At 40.8% G+C, this 23,441-nt stretch overlaps 1 protein-coding gene across 1 annotated transcript; it reads right to left on the bottom strand.

The window, feature by feature from the left end:
- Positions 1–1,485: 1,485 nt before the first annotated feature.
- On the bottom strand, positions 1,486–23,201 carry kcnj12a (potassium inwardly rectifying channel subfamily J member 12a). The gene is made up of 2 exons (XM_036533725.1): positions 23,074–23,201; positions 1,486–2,981 (listed from the first exon to the last, which is right to left on the bottom strand). Exon 2 carries the CDS (start codon positions 2,810–2,812, stop codon positions 1,517–1,519), a length of 1,296 nt encoding a protein of 431 aa, XP_036389618.1. The 5' UTR covers positions 2,813–2,981; positions 23,074–23,201; the 3' UTR covers positions 1,486–1,516.
- Positions 23,202–23,441: the final 240 nt, after the last annotated feature.

Genomic DNA, 23,441 nt, shown 5'->3' with positions numbered 1-23,441 from the left:
GGAGAATGGTGTCTCATTGGTATGACTTTATATGTCATCGCCTCGAGGTAACACATTAATTTCAGGCTATTTTAACCTGGCCTCTTGCAGAGAAACTCAAACAAGATGATGATAATGCAGTGCAAGTATATAGTCTACAGTACTACATGAAGCCTTTGTTTCCTGATAACATATTTGATGTGCATAGATACAAGTTATGAAGTGAGTGACATATAAATCCTAACAGTATAATTAACTGTAATCTTTCATTTCTCTCCTGTGCCTCAAACCTTTATTTCAATTTCAAGTGGAAAGGATTTGCTAAATTGTATTTCAGACATCCATAAAAGGAGGTTATCGCTACTATACATTTAATTTACTAATAAATGGTGTCATTTTAAAATAATTTCTCTCACTTGATGGATTCAGCATAGTTGAGCCTGTGTGCACAAGCATTTCTCCATTTTGTTCATCCATTGTAAAGAAAGGGATATCAAGTGGTTTGTGCCAGACACCTAATACCAAACAACTCATGTTGTCATTTCAGGTACTTAAGGAAGAAGAAAAACTAACGCAAAAAAGAAAATGTACATGTTGCCCATTCATAACTGTGCAACATACATATTTTGAATATCCTCAAATTATAGTGCAAATGATATATTTAGTGCTTGATAAGTCTGATCATAGTTGCCAGACCACTTTCATATCTCCCTTCTCTTGTTTTGCAGTGTGGTGTGTTGATCTTATGTCTCGGTTTGGAGACGTGCTCTGCGATGGTTTCTCTGTGTGGTGCTCAGTGGCCCACAGTCAGGGTTAATGAGGCTCATGTTCTTTACAATGCTGTAGTGCACTTCCAAGGAATCTTGCATGTGCCAATGAACTCAGGAGCTCCACTGTGGATATCCAGCATTTCCGTACGGGCAAGAACAGTATTGCACCTCTTATCTGGCAGTACTACGGTCATTTGTGCCCAGGAGCATACTAAAAATAATAAAAAGGATTTTTTTTATAGATTTGATTAAAATAATACTCCACACAAAACATAACTTACCTAAGCAATCTATTTACACGTTAAATGTGAGATTATTTCCTCTATATCTTTATTTCGAACAATTCTTTGTATTGTGTCATTTTAAAGCTTTCGGCTCAAATTTGCCTTATGAAAAAAAAAGAAAATATTCAAGTTTATTTTTGATAAAAGTGAAAGGGTTTTCGTCTGTCTCTTTTTCTTATACATTCTTGACTATGCTTTCACAAAGATGTGTTGTTTTTTTCTTGCCACAATGCGGATTTGCATTTGCCTCAATCTCTCTGCCTTTCACTCATATTTTCGCCTTGTTTTCCCCGTTCCTCTCTGCCAGCTGTTCTCTCTCGACTTTGCAATGCTATGACAGTAGTTAAGTATTCCTATGGCACTTGCATTGTTCTGCATTTATTCATGAAAAAAAAACAACAAACAGACCGAGAAAGTTAATCATAAAAGCTGACGTCAGGTGAAGGGGGCAGGGGTGTGTGTGCGTCGGGGGGGGGTAGTGGGTCATATCTCAGATTCCCTTCTGTATGACCTCTGATCCAGTCCTATGGTGGCTTGTAGTCTCTCAAACTCGTGTCGGCTGTTGCCGTCCGGACTGAGGTCGTCCAGGACCCTGTCGCTTTCCTCGTCCTCATCCTCGTCCCTGCTCATGAAAGCCAGCTCGTTCTCATAGCAGAAGGAGTTAGTGCTGGGCACGAGGAATTTGTTCTCCACCATGTCCTTGGCACTGCAGCGAGGAGTTGACGGCACCTCGTAGGTTTTGTGAAAGTGGGAGTAGTCCACTTTGTATTGATTCTTCTCCTCGAAGAGGACAGGCTCAAACCTGTGACCCCACAGGATCTCTGTGGCCAGGTATGAGCTGCGTGCCTGTGTGGTCATGGCAGTGGCCTCCACCATCCCTTCAAGTATGACCACAATCTCAAAATCAGCGGTCTCCAGGTCCTGTTTGCTGATGCCAAACAGGGGACTCTCCTCGTCGATCTCATGGAGAATCGTGATGGGTGACACCAGGAAGATGCGGTCTAAGCCTTTGTCAAAGCCAACATTTATGTCTATTTGGTCTAGAGGTATGTACTCCCCTTCCTCTGTGATCCGTGGCTTAATGAGCTGAGCCCTGACGTGGGCCTCCACAATATGGCTCTTTCTGAGATTACCAACCCGCCACATTAGGCACAGTTTGCCATCCCTCATGGCAATCACTGCATTGTGACTGAAGAGCAGTGTCTGGGCCCTTTTCTTAGGCCGGGCCATTTTTGCCATGATTGCGCCAATCATGAAAGAATCAATGATACACCCCACAATAGACTGGAACACGACCATGAAGACCGCCACAGGACACTCCTCGGTAACACAGCGGAAGCCATAGCCGATGGTGGTCTGCGTCTCAATGGAGAAGAGGAAGGCTGCTATGAACCCGTTGACCTGCAGCACGCAGGGCGTGAAGTTCTCGTCCCCAGCAGGATTGTCCAGGTCCCCGTGGACCAGGGCGATGACCCAGAAGGCCAGCCCAAAGGCCAGCCAAGAGATCACGAAGACCAGGCAGAAGATGAGCAGCACGTACCGCCAGCGGATGTCCACGCAGGTGGTGAAGATGTCGGCCATGTAGCGCTGCGACTTGTCGTCCATGTTGGCGAACTGGACGTTGCACTGGCCGTTCTTCTTGACAAAGCGGTTGCGGCACTTCCGGCGCGTGTGGATCTTGCCATTGCCGAAGCCATTCACCCCGGGCATGGTGGTGAGACGCAGCGCTTCTTCCTCCGAGGACACGATGCTGTAGCGCTTGATCCTGCCCACGCTCATGCCTCCCAGGAGTCCGGGCAGCCAAGAGACAGAAAGTCAAGCAGCCGCGCGTTCCCAACGCGGGTCCTCAAAACCATTCACGGCGGCAGCGGGAACAGGGCGCAGCGGCGTTTCTATCCAGGGGGTGTCAGCGCACTGATGCCCCCGGGATCAGCACCCAGCCTGCACCCTGCAAAAGAACAGAATCAAACCCAAATTAGTATAAAATTCTCATGAATCCTGCCACAGCACGATCTCATATTGCGACATTGTCCAGAAAAGACTTGTGTCTTTATTTTTTAGGTTTTAATCAAAATGTGTTTGACGCATTTGATGTTGAAATGTAAGGGTGTGAGGGTGTACATGTCCATCATTTTATAATATGCAGTATATACTTTTTGTGGAAGTATTGTGTCAAAAGCACACATTAAAAATGAATGTGGGACAATAACTGGAATGAACGAGCAGTAAGGTTTTCAGGTTCTATTTCTGTAAAGTACATCATATTGCATGCAGGGAAAGGCATGGATTGTTTTGGAAACATTTTTTGACATGTTTCATGTTGCATGCATAGCAATTTTATGTCAGAAGATGTGTGAATGCTATTCTCATTTTCCTTCTGTTACAACAAAGATAATTAAGAAAAAGAAATTAGGTAAAGGTAAAACTAAGGAACATATTTCAGGAATGAGCTTGCTTGCAACACTTTATTTGTGTTGCATATTCTAATTAAAGCACGAAGTAACACTTTCATTGTGAAGCCAATTGACAAATTGTCGCTCATCTGATTGCAATCTGACCTGAGTTCAGGCAACATAAAGACGTAAGGATGTGAAGATGACAATCACTGGGTGCCAAGACGCAATAGAATTTTAGCACAAAACAACTTAAAAATAGCATTTAACTGCTAATTTAAAAAGTCAGTGCACAATTCTTCTCCCTGTTTGAAAATTTAACTCCTGTTTTAGTGTCACTTCGTGTATAATGAGTAATTTACTGTGCTCTTCTGCAGATTTTGATATATGCTATACTGCTGCAGTATTCTCATAGAAAAAACAAGTGTCAAGTTTGTGTTAATGTAAAGTCAGTGATTGAGTGACTGTTTTAGTGAATTTAATGCTTGCAGCAAACATATTTATCGTGATGAGAGAGTTTATGATCCCTAGAATGAAGGAACCTACCATGTGTTTTCGCTGATGAACTGAACAACTGAACTGATGAACTGAAGTGGACAAACTGATAAAGAAGGCGGGCTCTGTGCTGGGGACTGCTCTGGAGCCCCTAGAGTTGGTTGTGGAGAAAAGGATGTTGCACAAGCTGCTGAACATAATGGACAAAACTACACACGCCCTACACAACCTACTGGTCAGGCAACAGAGTGTCTTCAGTCGGAGGCTCCTTCAGCTCCGCTGCAATAAGGACCGTTACAGGAGGTCATTGCTGCCCACTGCAATAGCCATCTACAATGATTCCCCTCTGTGCCAGGAGAGGAGGCTCCTCCACTGAGTGGCAATGCACAATGCACATTTTACATTTAATTTGCGCATTAATAGCAATATCTTGCCTTAAAGTTAAAAATTATATTTTTATTCTATAGTAGTTTTTGTATATATATATTTTGTAGTTCTGTGTTCTGTCTTTTTATCTACTTCATTGTGTGTGTTTTTCTAAGTTATGTGTGTTTTTGTCATTTATGTGAATTGCTGCTGTAACACTGAAATTTCCCCTTGGGGATAAATAAAGTACTCTATCTATCTATATGTCTATCTATCTATCAATCTATCTGATGCATATGAAACAATAAAAAGACTTCATAGGATATAATTCTTTCAAATAAGTGGTAACACCTGACTGCAGCTTGACTTGTTTTGGGACTCACAAAGCCTCATATTCCTATTGAACAATATTTTACATTTTGATAATGTAGAATGTTTCAGTGAATATGTTGTTGCATTGGTTTTGTAATTCAAGTCCCTGAGACAGAAAAATAACATGGAACTTTTCCATACATTGTTGTATGGCAATTTGAAGACCCCTGCTACTGAACAAATTGAATAAAAGAAAACCTGGCAAAAAGCTGCTAATTAGGGATGGAATTGGTGATTAGTTACAAGGTTGTCATGGCAACTGCGAGACTGGCTGATAAAATCAGAGCAGCAAGAGAGAAGAGCTTCTGAACAAATGTGAACAATTTAAGCTTGTCTGCTTTTTTTCAGTCCAGAAAAAATCTCAAACACACTTACCTTTTCTCTAGCAATACACACTCGAGAAGTGTTTTGAACCAATAAACGCAGACATGTTATTTTTTAAATGCTAAATGCCAGTTCACGTCAGTTGACGCCACTCACAAATCCAAAGTCTGGAACAGTTTATTGATAGTAACTCGCCACACAGATGAAAGTGTTTTGGTTAGCGCACGCTTTTTTTTTTTTTTACAAAATAAAAGTAAACATTTTATTTTCTGAAAATACACATCTGCATATGCATAGTAATTGTGTCTTATTATTTGCTGCATGAATTCTCTGAGCTGGAATCATTCTAGTATCTTGTCATCAGAGCAGAATATTTGGGTTAGAATCAACTCTTAAACTCCTGGACAAGCTTTCTTCAACATCAGAGGGACTGTACTGCAGCAGGTTTCAAGGGAAACACAGCAAAAGAATTGCTTTCTCTGATTTTTCTCATCATTTATTCCCTAACATGGTGAAGAGCATTTTACCTCTATTTGTGGAATAAACACAGAATAAACATCCTCACATAGTGAAAAATGCCACAGGCAAACAAAGTGGTAGAGAAAAATCAATCCTGACTATAAAGCTAGTCCTCAGAGGCCAGGCCTTCTGATGAATCCCGTGCTTCATTATTTTTCACTGAATTGTGTCACCCCGTCTTGTTCATGTACAGTGACGCTGCAGTCACTCATGAAGCTATGCTTATTTTCAAAAACTTTTGTTAATATGATACTCTCTCACTTTAATGTTTAATTACATGAGTTTGCATGTGTTGTTGGTGGAGATTTTGGGCACATGGCTGCTGAGCTGTTTAGACGACACAGAGTAGCATGTCTTGGCAGCAGAATCTGAGCGTGGTAAGCTTTTACCAGCAGCTCCTACCCTTGTCCCAATTAAGGTGAGACATGCTCCCAAATCATAAGCCACTCCTAGTGGGTATTAGAGGGTATTAGCCATAAAAAGTGTGTAAAACAGCTTGGTGGTATTTTTGCAGCGTGAGCAATTTACATATCTGTTTCTGGTTTTTGGTCTTTCTTTGGATCGTGTCACTAAGGCCAGAGCTTTCATCTCAGCTTTAAAGTAACTTGTCTGGAGGGATTTACATAGCAATGTCATTGTGTGTGAAATACAGAACCAGCAACTCAGACAAATGAGGCCTCAGACGTATTTAAATTTAACTCGACAAATGACAAGGCACACTATTCCATTTCATCTTGCAGTTGGGCATATGGATACCATTACTTTAAAATAATACTGAATGCAGAAATGTTTTTGGCTGAACTTCTTCTCTTCAATGTCATTTTGGTACTGGAGGTTTCCTCAGCCTTTTTTTGAGAATTACTGCCAATTTAACGTGCATGGTAATGTGTAAAAGTAAGAGCTGATGCAGGTCTGCCTGTCAGAGCTGCCACAGGACTTGGTTTACCTAGTCAGAGTGCTACTCCTGTGCTGCTTCCAGATGAAGTAAAGAACAACTGACTGTTGTGCCTCCAGAAGTTGCCATTGGAGCAGGAATCCAAAAACAAATCCAACTGTTTGCTGCAGTGGCCATGTTATGAAGGGTTTTGTATTTGAAGGAGGCGCAGAGCTGGAGGGTTAAACGTATTGGCTCCTTTCTGCGCGCTATTTCATCTTCTCATACAGATAAATGGCACGAAACACAATGCGGGCGGTAATATAACTCTTCAGCTGAGCCTATTCAGGCGGCAGGGCGTGATGGAGCGGCCGTGTATGCACGGCGCTGTTGCAGGCCCTGAGAGCTCACTGCGTGTGTACAGCATGAGTCATCAGAGGGTCTGACAGAGGAGGCAGCGCGGGGCCTGCTGTGAAGCACCTCACTGCCACCGCCGCTTCTGCTGAGCAATGGCCTCTGCTCTGTCAGTCATGGCTCAGGCCCAAAGACCAGCGCCAAGCTCACATGAATTACGCACTTCTGTGTGTGTGTGTGTCTGTGTTCTTTTGCTGTACGTGCAATTAAAGGGGTCAGATATAGGCTGAAGCACAACAGCAGTGGCAGACTGAATACTGGGTTAACGATGACAAAAAAGCCCTCATCTGGAGTGGCCTTACTCCGCAGTTGAGCAGATAAGACCAGAGGGGTGTAATAGTTCAGTCTCATCCATGACTAAGCATTATTCTAAAATGCTTGCTTAAATCCGTATCTAATGTTCAAAAAACCCCAAGCTAACATCAGTGTAGAATGTAAATAGTTTGCAGAGTCTCCTAATGTTATTGAACACACAAATGACATGACACAGGTAATATAATATCAATACACCAACAAAGTACATCTTTTGAAAGAAAGGCCCCAAATTCAGATTCACTTCTAGGAAAGCAAGATATGTCTATCTATTCTGTAGTTTGGAAGAGAATGTTACATATTAAAGCCAAAGTTTTTGCTACTTCGTGCGTGATCACAGAGAAAGCAGGCTCTGGTCAAAGCTCCACACCTCCACAGCCGATGGCCTGAACCAAGCGCATTGGCAAGGGTCTGGGGTGGCTCGCCGCCGCGGCGTGTCTCAGCTGTGTCACAGCAACCCTGTGATAGGCTGCCAAGAGAGCGACTGGAGTTAAATATATCGGTGCGGCAGGCACACGGCTCTCAGCACCTCCATTCCCCTGCAATCTGCCCTCCAACAGGAACACGCCCGCGCTCTGCATTTGTACCATTGTCACAGGATTTATCCTCCCCTTTCAAACCTAAACCCGGCTTTCTCCCAAGCCCCAGAGCTGAGCTGTCACCTCTCTTTTTCCCCCCCTCCCTTTCTAGCCATCCGTGAAGTTGTTGCCATATTTTCCACTGTGTTGCTGTGAGCTCCGGCTAATTCTAGTAACACCATTCGAAATAGCTTTAGGCCAGTCAGTGATGAAGTACTGAATTTCAGGGTGTCACATCTGACAGAGCGAAACATCATGAATAGCAGGTTTGCGTTAATAACGACGCTGTTCCTGTTAGATGTGATTTGTACAATGTTTGTATTGTTAGTGGTGTACAGTGTCTGACCAGTTTGACCAAATATGTCTCAGTTATTCCCCATCTATCTAATACCAGAGGGCCCAAAATGTGAATTCTTATACGTCTAATAGCAAAAGCCTGTGTTGACGTGGGCATTCACAAAATGCCAAACACAGATATTGCCATCAAGTGAGAGCAATGTTTGCCTTTGCTAGTTGTCCTATCTCTCGATAAAAGCAAGTTTATCATGACATTATGAAAACAGTGAAAACATTAACTGTAAAAGCTTGGAAAGAATGAATAAACTTGTTTGTCCCTTTGACAGGCAGAGTTACATGTAAGAATTACTCTTTCCAAATATTTTAGGATGAGTGTGTTGACATGATGCTCTCCCAAACATTTGTTGAATGCAAAGATAAAATTAAACAACTCAAAACCTCTAAATAAGTATTACAAATTGAATAAACTACATCAAAATGCAGATAAGATCCTTGAAGGCCTTTGTGTGGCTAAAAATATTAGTTATTACCTTTATTATTTATGATTTATAATTTACCATATACTGTATATGTGCATGATTCTTGAAGTAAATTCTTTAGAAAGAGGTAAGAAGTGTTTCAGGATGAGTCTCATGAACTGTGTTTAATTGGGCACAAAGAACTCCGAGCAAATGGCTTTTATAAATCTTCTAAATGTTTGGTGCAGTAGTACAATCAGATACTTTCCCCAGGTTATATTTTTCCACAGACATACCCTACAGCAGATTCTTAAGCGTGTGCTAATCTGTCTGGTGAAAGAATGAACACCTTAAGACCCACACAAATGTAGATCTGGTAGGTTTAGTATAGATTTACAGAGTAATGCACTGCAGGCTTCTTAATGCCACGACTAAACCCAAACCTGGCAGCTAGAACAAACAGTGCTTTGTGGTTGCTGGGGAAACCTTTCTCCAGGTGCAGCAGCAGGAGTAAGGTTTCCAGGTGTTCCTCACTTGAGTGCTCTATTGGCCTGGCTAGCAGAAGCATAGGGCAAAGAGAGAGAGAGAGAGAGGGAGAGAGAGTGAGTGAGTGAGTGAGGGAGAGGTTTCTGGGCCAGAGGAAGACGGCTCACTCATTCTACCAAACATCCCACAAGAGTCCCTCAGCTGTGCTTCCTGTCATTTTGCTAGCAGGACACAGGGCCGCGGGACGAGACGCTAAAAGCCGAGTTGTGACCGCTCCTGCGAGCTGTTCCGCGATTCCTAATGTGCGCATTACCCGGATCACCGAGCAGCGGCCGCTCCAGCCTTGTTGGGGAACATGCATTATTAATAGAATGTAACATAGAGGCCAGCTCTGTGTAATCACAGGAGAAGGCGTCCTTTATTTTTCCCCCTTTTCTCCTTTAAACAGGCTGCTTGCTCTCTGCCCTCCCATGTACAGGCAGGCTTAATTCACAGTCCATTAAGGTCCATTTAATAGGCATTTTCCCAAACCATTTAACAAGAAATCATTAAGCGGCAAGTCAGATTAACATTTTTTTTTTTTGCAACCGAGAATACACCTCTGGGACTGCTTGATTAATGTGCATGAGTGTTTAAAAGGAGTTTCTGCTCTCTGCCGCATCCATCAATCTTGCAGCACCGCAGCAAAAGGCACATTTCTTTCCATTTTTCACACTGCATTTGGATGATAGACTGATAAATGAAGATCCCTGAGTCAATCAGTCAGTCAAACTTTATTTAGCATTTTATTTAGAGCGCTTTGCAATGATATGGCCTCTCAGGAGCAAATCAGAAAAATAAATCACTGATCACAACAGAGGAGGGTGGCTGTCTTTACTTTTGTAAGCTGTTGATTTACATTCTGACATGCTTGTTTGCAAAGTTTTATCCCCATAGGAATTTGAGATGATAAATTCTTTCCACTTACAAAATTTTATTTTTCTACTGGAACACTTGAGCAGTGTGACCCATAAGCCTTACATTGCAGTTCACAGAGAATAACAGTGGTCTTGCTTGCACTGCTTGCAAGTAACTTTACATTGAAAGGAACAGACCCAAAATTACATAATAATTAATAAGGAATTAGTCACAAATCACACCATGTTAAAACCTAATGACATATTATTGTTCAATGACTGTTAAATTGACTCCAGAAATGAATGCTAAACGTATGTATGTTTTTGTAAAGTTATGTTATTATAATGGTTCATCTGGAGGCTATTTTACATTCATTACCTTACAGAAGTGTTTACAAGCCTGTGTCAGGCGTAATGGCTTCTGTATCCTTATCCTCTGTCCTGGATTTGAACGTAATAGATTGACAGGGATTTGCGCTGAAAGAGCTGCGTGCTGTGATGATATAACAAAACCTCAGAAACCCCATTATCTCAAACACGCTGCCTGTTTGTCCAGATTATAGACACCATATGTTCCTAGATCTCAAAAAGCCTTAACCAGCAAGCGCGCACACACGTTCACACTCACTCATTCACTCACTCACTGTCTCACAAAATGAACATACTTTAATTATGAATATTCCTTCAGTGGCATCAAATGATCAGTTACATGGCTTTCATGATAGCCCGAGATGAATGCTCTGTTTGGAGTGCTTCAGATTATTAATTCAAAGTCATGATGTAGACACTCAGGTCTTTGTAACAGCCTGAATTTTTGTTGATTGTTCTGGATGATTCTTGCTATTCCCAAAGTCATTGGCTTTACTGAGTCAACATATTTTTGTTTCCTGATGCACAAAATCCTGCAAAGTTGGTTGCAGAAATTTAATTGGTTGTAGTATTTGGTGGAATTCTCCCAGGGTAACCAAGTGGAACCCTAGCATGATGACCCATTGACAAATACTTATCCGATATGCAGATTTATTATACGAGAGAATAATGACATTCAGTGTTGATTTCCAGTTATATCATGGTGATGTCATTTCCATCTAACCCATTCGTAATGATAATGCATATACGTTCATTTACTTAGCTGTTCACTGAAGAAAAAATGAGTAGCCAACATTTTTTACCTGCAATGGTCTGAAATTGCTGAAGGGAGAAGCTGTGTCCTTAGTACTGGTCCTACAGACCTCAGACCATGTGGCCATTAATAATATACATTTATTTTTATTTCTCATCAATTATGATCCTGAAATTGTGGCTTTAAACCCATTACTGATGACATTCTCAGTTACCTAAAATGAAGTATCAAGGGGTGGTGTATCTCTATTCACATTCATGTGTGCCAATATTTGAATTCAATTTAGTTTAAAGTTAATCAGGCAAGATCACATGATCTGCAGTATAAAGTCACCAAGGCGCTACCAGCTGCAGTAGACTGGGATTTTGACAGGAGATTGATCAAATTCCGCAGGTGTTACACACATCTGGGCAGACGAGTTTGTTGGTTCAGCAAGACTTTTTTCACAAGCTAACACCCATAATTAAGTTTGCAAACTATTCTTCTATGCTTGTCAAAACATTTGCCTGTTTGCAGAATACTTTCAGCTGCAAAGGTCCCATGCATAATTGAAAATTGGGAGCTTATAGTGCAGTAAACACAAGCATAGTGAAATAAATTGCAGCAGACATTCTCATACTCATATTAAATTCATCATAGACCAGAAATTCACAGGGCTGAAACTCTGACTGAAAGAAATAAAACAGAAATTGTATGTACTCAGCAGATTATCACAGCACTGTTTCTGGGCCAAATGTCAGTGTTAAACACAGCCAGAGTGGATTATTAATGTTGACTGAAAAACAAATCACCAAATAAAATGCTTTTATATGATTGGTGTGATAACTGGGGTTTCTATTTGTGGTTGAATTCCAGCATCTTTAGCTAACCTTTGTACTGACCATAAAGTGGGCACCTCTAATTTCGAGGTGCATATTCATGAGCCCGTGAAGAAATAATGATGGTTCCAGACTGGAATATGTCTTATTGTGCCAGCTCTGTACCCACCTACCGATCTCTGGGCCTCATCACTGGAGCCATCCATGTCATTAAAAGTTGTTTTATCGCGTCTGTGAAGAAATGTGAACTGACTTTTGTTGTTGAGGTTGTTTTTTTTTGTCCAAGACATAGCGAGCTTATAACCTAACTTTGTGTCCTCAAGTAGTGGTTGCCACGGTAGTCTCACACTCCAATGGAACTCTCGGTGTGTGATTCGGCCCCCAGGAGGCACCTCTGCATGCCTTCTCTTCCAGGGCAGCACCCACACAGATGCTGCTCTCCGAGAGAGGGGGATGTGACCAAAAAACCTGATTTACTGGCAGCAGCTGCTTCAGCGCTCAGGCTCTTCCTCTGTAGTAGAATCATAGTACTGATTGACTGTACCTTCACTGTAGATGTACTGTGTGCTTACAGCAGATAGAGTTTGTTTCAGACATACAGTGTGTCTGTTGGATGGCCATAAAGCTTTTTGGCCAAAGTGTATTGTATTAAAAAATATATATATATATATTTTTATCCGTCATTTCTGAGTGATAACTTGAGATAACTGAATAACTTCAGTGAGGACAAACAGCTTTTTGTGATGATCTCCAGACAGTGTTTAAGGGAAAGGTTTAGTGTAACTTCTCGTGGAGAAGATTAGCGCTGAGAATCCCATGCCATATGTGCATTAAATATTCATGCCATTTAAGCTGTACGGATGCTGACATGCCAGACATCAACACAAATACACACATAAGCTGATTCCGGATCCCTGGGGAGGAGAAGACCAGGATGCTGGTAAATACTCTCTAACGACCCTTTAAACCATGGTTCTATGAAACCAACACTGCATAAGCTTTTTTCCCTCTGCCTAAACCAGCAGATACTGCCTTCTGGGCTAAATACACTACACTACAATGTAAGTTTAACTGGGGATAACCTTGGCCCAGAGATTAAATGAACCATCAGTTTGAGTTATGCATCATGTGTGTATGTGTGTATGTGTGTACTTGTGTATGTGTACATGGTACGATGTATGTGTGTGCGTGTGTGCGTATGTGTGTGTGTGTGTGTGTGTGTGTGTGTGTGTGTGTAAGTGTGTGTGTAAGTGTGTGAGAGATATGAGAGTCGGAGTCTGGCGTTAAGATATTTCTGGCCTCCCAGTGATGTGGCAGAGCCTTAATAAGCTCTGATGACTGGGACTGTGGTCATGCTCAGTTTACCTTCATTTATCAAATGGGGGTGGCTCATCAATGTGAATGTGTTGCTCGGATATGCACTTCTCCTTAATTCCTACATTGCCAAGAGAAGATGTAATGCCTTTGCTCCTTACTTTTCAATGTGCACACGCCCAGGATCAGGCCCTTACTGCAGCACACCTCAAATCTGCAGGGAGCGCACCTGAGAATGGCAGGTGATGATGTAGCACTGACAGTAGCACCAGAGCAAATCAACTGAAGGTGAATGAAGTGCTGATTCATTGTTTCTGCATAGAATCATGTAGGATAGTGTGTGTTTTTTAATCAATTTAAAGTGAAGTGGAGAAGGACAAGGTGCCAGGAATGGCAATCCAACAAAAATTATCTGGAGATTCCAAGCATTTACTCTGGTCAGGACCCAGCTCTGGGGCCACTGTAAATCTGCATAACCCTTTTTCACAGGGAACAATTGTCTCAAGTCACCTACAGTGATAAGTTACCTGTACATAACTAGGTATAAACAGGTTCCAGAGGTAACTTACTTTTATTAGTCCGTTGCACTCATAAATTCTAAACTTACTTTTGTGTTCCTACTCTGGTGCAAGATTTCCCTTATAGACAGTACAATACAAGCCCTCTACAGAATAAGTTAAAACAGACATGATTATCGTTGCACTTCAACACATAGGTGAATGCTCATGAAAATTAATAAAACTAATATTTCACCAGGTTTCTGATTTTACATATGTAACAAAGTTTTATATAATTTTTTCCCCTGTTTTATGTAACACTTTATGTTACCTTATTGAATAATTTGATTATTGTGATGTCAGTTTACATGAAAAGAACATGAAATATATTTATTTACAGCAAGTGGTTAGCTTTCTCCACCCATCTTATATCTGGAAAAGTACATCAGAGTCATTTCAGACTAAGATTCTATTTTTCTGTGCATGTCTATCACAGTAAAGATGGGGACACAATTCTGAACACAATGTGTGCATGCAGACAAAAATGAGTAGTCCATTCATCTCTGGTTTTCAGAACAAACAGAAAGTACAGCATTCTCACTTCCTCAAAGGTGGCAGCTGTACTAGCCAAATTGTGGACAAGCTTCACATAGCTTTATGCCTGTAGTAATTTGCAACAAACATGCATACATCAGGTTAATTATTTCAAATAGACTGAGCTCTGAATGACGCTGACATGACTCATCTTCCTTTATTTGTTTGAATTTTCATGGAATAGCCTGCCTCTCAGAGTTGTCGCCTCCAAAATAACTCCTTACAGAGAATGTTCTAGTCAGAATACACTTTGGGAAATCAGATGACGAACTCAAATATTTTTTATCAGATGGTGTTTGTCAGATCAGGGATTCTGGAACAGTCTGAGTAATAATGGAATATCACAGTGCATTTGAACATTTTCATTGATTATTCGCATGATAGGAGAATCAACAATAGGGTCTGTCTGCAAGAGCAGCTGGAGTGTGGAAGGTGCATCTATGCATGAGGGAGCACACTCCATGCATGTGTACCTTCTTAGGAGCATCGTTTATACAGCAGACTGCAATATCAGTCCATTGCTGTATTATATACGACAGTGGTTTTCAAAATGTGGGTCAGCAATGTGTCAAGGAATGTCAGACGTTGGGTAACTTTGACTTGAATTATTAGGATTGCTAATATAATTATTCGTGAAAATTTGGTGAATAATTACAATAGCCTTACAATAACATTACAATTACATTGCACATGTATAACATTGGGTCTTCTGCATTTGTAGAGCAATTTACAAGTCAAGGGAGGTTTTGTGTACTTTTGTATAGAGGCAGATACATACAAAGAACTCCATCTCTTGTGCTTCGGACCAGTGTACAACTGTAAGAGAGATGCTTACATCCAAGTAGTGTTTCTTGATCTAATGTCAGATTTAACCAAGTTTACAATAATTTTTATTTTAGATCATTTTTAGCTAGACACCTGGGTTTAGTCATCTCCCTATCAGTAGCAAGGGTGGCAAATTAGCTAGCTAGGATCATATATTTGTGTTTTGTCCATTAACAGTTATATTGAAATCAAACATTCAAATTACCCTATTCCAACCATTGAAGTGAGAACACAAATACTGGAGCTAGCTTGCGATGCTGGAATACCTGTGCAAACTAGTTAGGCTACACCATTTCTCACAATTTGAAAATATCACTGTGCTACTTCACTCTGTCCCAAAGTCAGAAAGACACGTTGAAGTTACTTTTTCTATCCTTACATGTCATGTTTTTGTGAGTTTCAAAGTAACAGAGATTATTATTCTTATTTGCAGGCTAGTGAATCAGATAAGCAGTGAGCAGTGTTAGGTAGCATTTTCATCATATGAAATTGGCTGGAATTAGATCATGGGGAACAAATTGGCCCACCAGTCGCATTAAATGTATCTTAGGGAAACCCCAACTCGCCGCCTCTATTGTGATACACCTGTTAATAATGTCTTTATGTTGCAGTGAAAAAGATAGTTACTGATGTTAAGAGGGATTCTGTGGAATGTATTGCATTATTACTACTTTTTAGCAGCTCAAATAAAAGAATGTTACTAATTATTTTGGGTTGTAGGTGTCAGTAGTGTCAGTTCTTGAGAAAAACGTTGAGGTTATTCATAATAGTTTATTTCAGTGATGCAACACACTACAACTTAAAATATATTATAAGAATTACTGTTTCTACATATTATCCTCTTTGTAAATGCATCTGCGTAACTGCAGCTGTGTATCAATACATGCATGTATATACTGCGAACATGCTGTTAACATATCCCTTACCAGAGGAAGATGTGTTCTGTTCTAAGTGAGGCACTGCTGGCTATAGTTTAGGGTGAATCTAACAGCCCTCTGACCAGTATAAAATGAGTTGTCATTCGTATCATATTTGACAATTGTGAGTACACTGTCAACTGTGAATTCCACCCCAGTATTAGGTTTACCTTTCATGGTGAAAGAAAAATGATTTTTATAGACATTTTATACTGAACTGTAATAATGTACAAATATATTTCCTTGCTCCAATGACAAGCAAACGAGACTGACTTATATGTTAATTTACTTCTAATAATCAAAGTCAGGGTACAATATATTCTGCCACTATACTCAGTCCCACGCAGTTTAGAAAAGCTGTTGTGTTGTATCCATTCATCCATGTATTTTACTACAGACACACATAAATTTGGAAGAACAGAGTGTTATTTCATGCCAAGATGAAATCAGTTTAAATAGACACACTCAGTGGGAATAATATAAACAGAAGACATTGGCCATGTTTTCAACCACTTTTAAGGTTGCTCTCCTTGAATGATGGTGCTAGGTTCACTGTGAAATCTCATCTTCTATATCATTTCATGAGGATACTGCAAGCTTTCCTGTCGGCTTTGGTTCCTCATCCGCCTCCTATTTTTTTCCTCCTTCTAATGGTGGACTGATACAGATGCAGACCAAAGCTGATTTTTAACCTGTCAGTCACTCTTATGCTACAAGGAGAACACACACCCAAAATATAAACACACTGCAAGAAAAACAGATACATGCAAAGAAAAAGATTTTAATGTTGACTGACAATGACATATTTCTAAATTTACATTTACACACCCCTCCTTTTTAAAAATATTCAGACTAACTCTTGTGTGCAGCACAAAGCAATTAATCTGTTGTTAGATTAATGATGTAAAGTAAGACATGAAGGCCATGTGCCAGGGAGCCAGAGAAAAAGAGGCTGAGAACTATGTGAGACAACACAACACAGGGATGTCCCAGTGAAGTCACCACCCCTCAGCTTTCCCCCATATTACTCACAGCAGGCATTTTAACTGCTTAGCAAGATCAAGTGCGCACACACACACACAGTAATCTACATACCACATAAATGCACATACACACATACAGTAATCTACATGCTACATAAATACACACACAGACATACAGTAATCTATGTACTACATAAATACACACAGGCACACACACACACACACACACACACACACACAGTTTAACCATAGTAGGCCTACATTAAGTCCTTCTGGATTTGGGCTTTGTGCCACTGAGTAGGCGAACATCAGCGGGCACACTGAGACACTCTGTCAAATGTGTTTATTGATTTGATTGTCAGCCTCCTCCTTAGATGTCTACATGACTAAAATACTAAGTTGACATGTCATCTCTTTTTCCCTCCTAGTCTATACACCAAATCCCTTTAATTTAAAGGCTTAAATTTAAAAACTGCCATACCTGAATGACCATTGTTATTCTGACTACATTACATACTACATATGATAGAACATTATCATACTTGGTTCTAAAAATGTGCCATATCTATAAAATGTATTATGTTAAGAATTGTAAAGACTAATTTTAATTTTGTGAAATTTTGGGCAAACACTATTCTATACTTATTGCATCGTGTTCTGAATTCAGCTTTGGTCACTTTAACCTCATATCTTTATCCAACTGGGATTAAATGTACAAGGAGTTAAATATCAGCTAGAAAGAAAACTCACAAAACAAACTTTGTGAGAAAAGTTAAATATGTAAACTCATTTCATATCATCTCATTTATGAAATAGCTGTGTTAATTTTTGACTTGTAAGGTGATTTGAATAACCTCAAATCACCTCACTCACCTCAAATATTAACTCACATTTTTCACATTAGGTGTTTTCCTCAGCAAACTTTATCAGAAGTGAACACATTTTTAAGTAGGAATCTGGTTCATTAAATGTCTCTGGCAATGTGATAATATATGTTTCTGGCTGTAAAACATCTTTAATCACAATAGACATGAAAGATGTGAAAGAATAGAGGGAGTGTTTCCTGACCACTGCATCACATGGTGGTAGTGTGGCAGTAGGTAAGGAACTAGATTCAAAACCAGAAGGATACAGGCTCAAATCCTGTGGGGGACTGCTCATATATCCTACAGGGTACTTAATGGCTTCAGTAAGTACCCAGCTGTGTAGATGGGTAGTATGAACTCTGTAAATTGTCTCAGATTAGTGTACCCCTCTATGAATAATTGTGATAAGGATAAAAAAATCCAGCATGTTTAGATTTTAACTGTAGAGTTAGACATTCACCATCACCTCTGTCCATTGTATGGGTTGTTCTTCAGTGTCAGCTTGGTTAGCATTCACTGCTGTAGAAACACATGTGGAAAAAAATCCCCAACCGTGTCTGCATTTCTGCACACACGTGTGTAGGCACGCACATGCTGTAGGTGTTTGTTTAGTCTGACGCTCACACGCTGCTCCCCTCTGCACGAATACCACCGCTGATCCAGGGGCTGACAGGGGCTTTGTCACCGGCCTCTCTGCGCTCATTAGCGAGTCTGATCTTTTATTGTCCGGGTTTGAGGCCGCGGCGCTTGCCCCGCCAGCCTGCCCCATTGCGCTCAGCCTCCGTGTGACCAGCAGAGCGAGGTCAGAGCGTTCCACCTGGACGCGCGGGGTAGGGGGGGCGGGGGGTGAGCGAGTCCATCGGGGTGCAGGCAGCTGTACCGGCCCTGCCGCGTTTGTACTCTTTCTGACCCACTGATTAAGGCACCAATGCTTCCTGCTGATGCGCCTCCTGACTCTGTGAGATGCCCCGCCCACTGGGGGCCATCCATGGCCCACATTCTACACCCTGCTGAATCTGAATCTGAGGCAAGGACACCATGTGAAAGCCTGCACGAACGCATACACCATTTTATACAGTCTCAACTTAATATCTGCTGTATGCAGACCAGCCTGCTAGTTCAGGAATTATATGTATTGGCTGATGTTATCGGATATGAGATTCTGTGTCAGTCTGTGCCGTACAAGTGTTTTTTTTTTATTGCGAAGCTGAGATGCAGTATCAGTGTTAACTGGGTTGAAGTATACACGCTGGAGAGCAGTGTTCCTGCACAAGGGTGTCCTCTTACCCATGACATGCATAACCAGACTGCCCCCATTGTTTGCGAACAGTGGTGTCCGTATCGTATCATGTGTCGCATGAATTGTTAAAACGAAAGTAAAACCCAGTTGTGCGCATGCCTTCATGTCTTTTCAAAAAGACTGCCAGAGACACACAAACAGGGTTACATTCACCTTGATATTGTACTTGGGTAGTTATTTAACCATACATATGTGTATGCATACAGTCATACAAATTATGTATAACACCACTTTTTCTCACCTTACATCTATGCAGAAGAAGCCAGGGAGCTTAACAGCATTGTTAGCACAGAACTGAAGGCAGATTGGAATACCACATATAGATGATCAGAGCTGCCACACGGTTGCTGCTGTGTGGGATGCTGGTAGGCTTAAAGACATTTTTGGATGCACTGAGTGTACTTGAGATCAGGGGCCCTCTCATATTTCTGCACAGTCTAAACGATGGGTGGACACACTTCTGCAGAACACCACATTAGGCATTCATCAAATAAAGAAAAAAAAAAGACCAGAATGGCCGTCACAACAAAGAAGAAGGACAGATTGCGTAACTGTGAGGGATTATGCCTGGATATATCATACTTTTGAAGAGGATCTGTGTGACTTGTCTACCTCTGTTGCTCTCTTCTTGTGCATGTTTGTGTGTGTGTGTGTGTGTGTGTGTGTGTGTGTGTTTTTGAGTGCTTCAAAGAATCTGGCTGAGTGTGGTGTTCATTTGGAGGCTGCGGAGGCTGATTCACCCACTAGACTTAAAGTTTCAAAATCCCACATAAGAGTCAGACAAATCCATAATAATAAAAAAGGAATAAAGCTATTGTGGTGTTGAGTAGGAAGAGGGACAGAGAGAGAGGGATGGGAGGTTTGGGTTTCTGGTGTGTGTGTGTGTCGTCTCATAGGGGGAGGGCAGGAGTCTGGCAGGGACCCACAGCCCCCGGTAGAGACCTATTTGGGTTCCCAGCACCACAGCATCCTTGGGAGGGGGGTTAGAAAACACACCACCCCCCAGGAAGAAGAGAGCCAGGACATTCCTTTACTACAATCCCAGAGGCAGTCAGGGGTGTTGAGATAAGTGGGTGAGGCTAGATTTCTCATTAAGGTTCTTTGCAGCAGATGCCAGGAGCCAGATAGTTATTACTGTTTGAAAAAGGTCAGAGCGGGTGCATCCTCCTCCAGGAATGCAGGGAAATCCGATCGAGTGAGTGCAGCCAGGGTTACCACTTAAGACCTTTGTCTCCGCAGTCCTGAGCACATGATCGAGAATTCTACAGGTACCTTCACACAGCTGACTGCCACACCTCTGTGGGATTCAGGTATCCTGCAGGTGTTTCCTGCACTTGTTAAAGCCCACGTGACAGAAGCTGTACGTCTTTAGTGGAAAACTGCAGTCTTAAAAACATTGTGCCCTATTTGGTAGTGCTGATAGGATGTTCAGATACGACTAGGGGGTCAAAGGAATTAGAATGCGTGTATTTTTGTACATTAGGTCCTCACTGTAGACGTGGGCTTTTTCTTTGGCACAGTTGCATATGTGAGATAAGTACTCCTGTTAGCTCAGCTGTGTCAGTGGCAGCTAAGTGAAACTGATGGATTTGTACTGAAAATGTGAGCCACTAAAAATAGTTTTCTCCTTCATTTTGAGAACGATGTTGAAGTGAGTGTGAAGTCCATCGGGCAGGAGTGGTAGGGTTCCCTCCCACACTGGGAGCAAGAGGGCCATGCAGTCTGGTGCCACACTAGGCACCTGGCTGGGCTGAATAAACCACACTCCATGCATGCAGCAAATCACAGCCTGTCCTGCCACTCCACCTTCCACCAATCCTTACGGTAAAGGAACGCAAACTTCTGAACAAGCTGAAAGTCACCATCATGGTATACCAAGATTATTGTAATCACCGTGGTTCAACGACATTTGGATACATCCCAAAGCATTCTTTGGTACATGAATGTATTTCTCTCACAGAGCATTTTCCACGTGAGCATAAAGCCACACAGCTTTACTTTGTGACCGTCACTCGTTCTATAGAAGCCCAGTTTTAGACCAGATGCAAAAAGCGATTCTTTCTCTCAGTAAGAGATCATTTCCACTAGGGGGCATCTCTGGGGTGCTGTGCTTTACGTAAACCAAATCCAACTTTGCTTCTCTTTCCAGCACAACTTTTGTTGTGTTAGCATGAACCTTAACATTTCTGTTTGGTGAACAACAAATGTTATCCCCACTAGTCTTTAAAAAGAAAAACAACATCAGGCTCCAGGCTTCTTGAAAATCTTTTGTTCACATCAATCACCCTCTAAAGCCGCAGAACTACACACGCAAAAGTGTAACGTGAATGTGTATTTAGCTAAAAAATGACTGAAAAGTCTCAAGATATGTGTGTACTTTTTTTTTAGAATAATAAAAGACTCCAAAATGTATTTATTTTAAATTCTTTTCCCAGGGTTAATAAAAAAATAATCAAAATAGAAAAAAAATAATATCAAAGTTATTACGATAAAGTAGTATGTGGGCTACCTGTAAAACTATTACATATGATACGTATATTGATATATAGAACATCTTTCAATGCTAGTTTTATTTTTACCCTATCTTACACCCTATAGTGTGAACATATAAGAGCATAACATATGAACTGTACAGCTGTAGTGATTCTGTCAAAAACAATACTGCTGTGCAGAAATATAGATGATAAAACTATGATGACTTTGTGGTGGTATAGTGTAAATTCTAAAAACCACATGCCAGGAAGGGTTTATTAATTCTTCGACTGGTTTTATTATTCAGAATACCTCTTGATTTTCTCTCTCTCATGAGAAAATAAGGAAAAATGAGTGCAATGGCTTCCAACCTGTTGCTGCAGCAAAATTAAATACAGGATCATATGTATTAAAGACTGCACTGGCAAGGGGGAAGCAGCAATTATTTCTAAGATGTGAAATCAGTCATATATGCGTTCAGCAGTTCCTCTGCCTGCTATTCATGTAGGCTTCAGTTAAATAATACTCATAATAGCTTAAAAATAATACTCATAACATTAATAATACAAAGACTAACTGTGTTGATGGTCTTTGATCGTGGTCATGAAGATCCTTTTGTCTAACATTCTATGAGTCGTGTGGCCCCTTCAACTATGGTAGGAAGCAACATTTCCCTTCCAAAATTAATGAAGTTTTTATTATTATTTTTAAATAATACTGTTTGTATAAAATGAAATTTCTTCAATAATAATCTTTATTAATATTATGTAATATTGGTTTTTGTTATTGTTCTTTTTTTCCAGTGATACAACACAGATATATTTTGTGTATTACATTTGGCCTAATAATCTTTACTGTGGCGTCTGGATAACTGGTAAATTTAAAAGTATATTATTTATAAAGGTATTATTTAAGATTGAAGCTACAGAACAAGCAGGCACATTTATCAGTATCAGTCATCATTGTGTGAATAACAAGGTTTGTGAAAATATGTATGCAAACATCTGTACATACCTGCATATTTAAGTGGCTGAGGCCTCAGTGAAATCTGTTTATGTAATTTTGATGTACTGTATAATATCTGCGTGTTTTCTTGTAAAATTATTCAATAGGAAAATGGATCGGAAAGATGAACTGGTTCCCCTTGGATTAATTCCAAATGGAACTGAACGTTTAGACATTAAGAGGATATTCACATGATATAGAAAGCAGCTGTTGCATGTTCTAATAGCTACTCCCTGTAGGAGCAGGTACTGTAAAGATTTTTCTTTTTTGTGGGCTGCCGCTACTTTGCCCTGTAATTATGCAGTAGTTGCTAGGATGCCAGTCTCAGCACCACACGCCTGACATTTATATTGAGCTTACTGTGCGGCAGCCCACAGCAGAGCTTTTTAAACGGCACAGGATGGATTTTACACCGACAGCATGTACATGTGCACAGGTGGCAAGCACACTGGATGCACACAGCAGCGCTTACAGGAGAGGAAATTTGCCCCGATCAAACCCCCATTGCCAAACTGTATGCAAAGTTTGGAAGTCCTGCTTACCTGTCAAGTTCCTCCTGGTTAGCTCTCTGGGGCTGAGATGTAGTATCCTCTCTCGTCTTCCCGCTAGCCAAACTGCAGCATTTTCTCAGTTTTGTTTTCTTCTGCTTCCTGTCAGACTCTCACGGGTAAAACCATTCCATCCATTTGAACCAGAGGGATAAAAACCCTGTAAGCTTCTTCGTCTCCATCAATACTTATTTGCTCTTTCACTTTTATTCTCTGCAGATGAACTCTCCAAAAATTGGATCAGTGTGCAGAAATTCTCTCACTCCTCTTGGCTTGTTTTTCTTTTTTTCTTTTTTTTTGCTTTCCAAAAAAAAAAAAATCAAAAATAGGAAAATAAAAATTAAAAAGTCACACTCCAAAAA

This window comes from Megalops cyprinoides, chromosome 1 (assembly GCF_013368585.1).
Source record: "Megalops cyprinoides isolate fMegCyp1 chromosome 1, fMegCyp1.pri, whole genome shotgun sequence".
Lineage (NCBI taxonomy): Eukaryota > Metazoa > Chordata > Actinopteri > Elopiformes > Megalopidae > Megalops > Megalops cyprinoides.
This window is presented reverse-complemented; position numbering and strand designations above follow the sequence as displayed.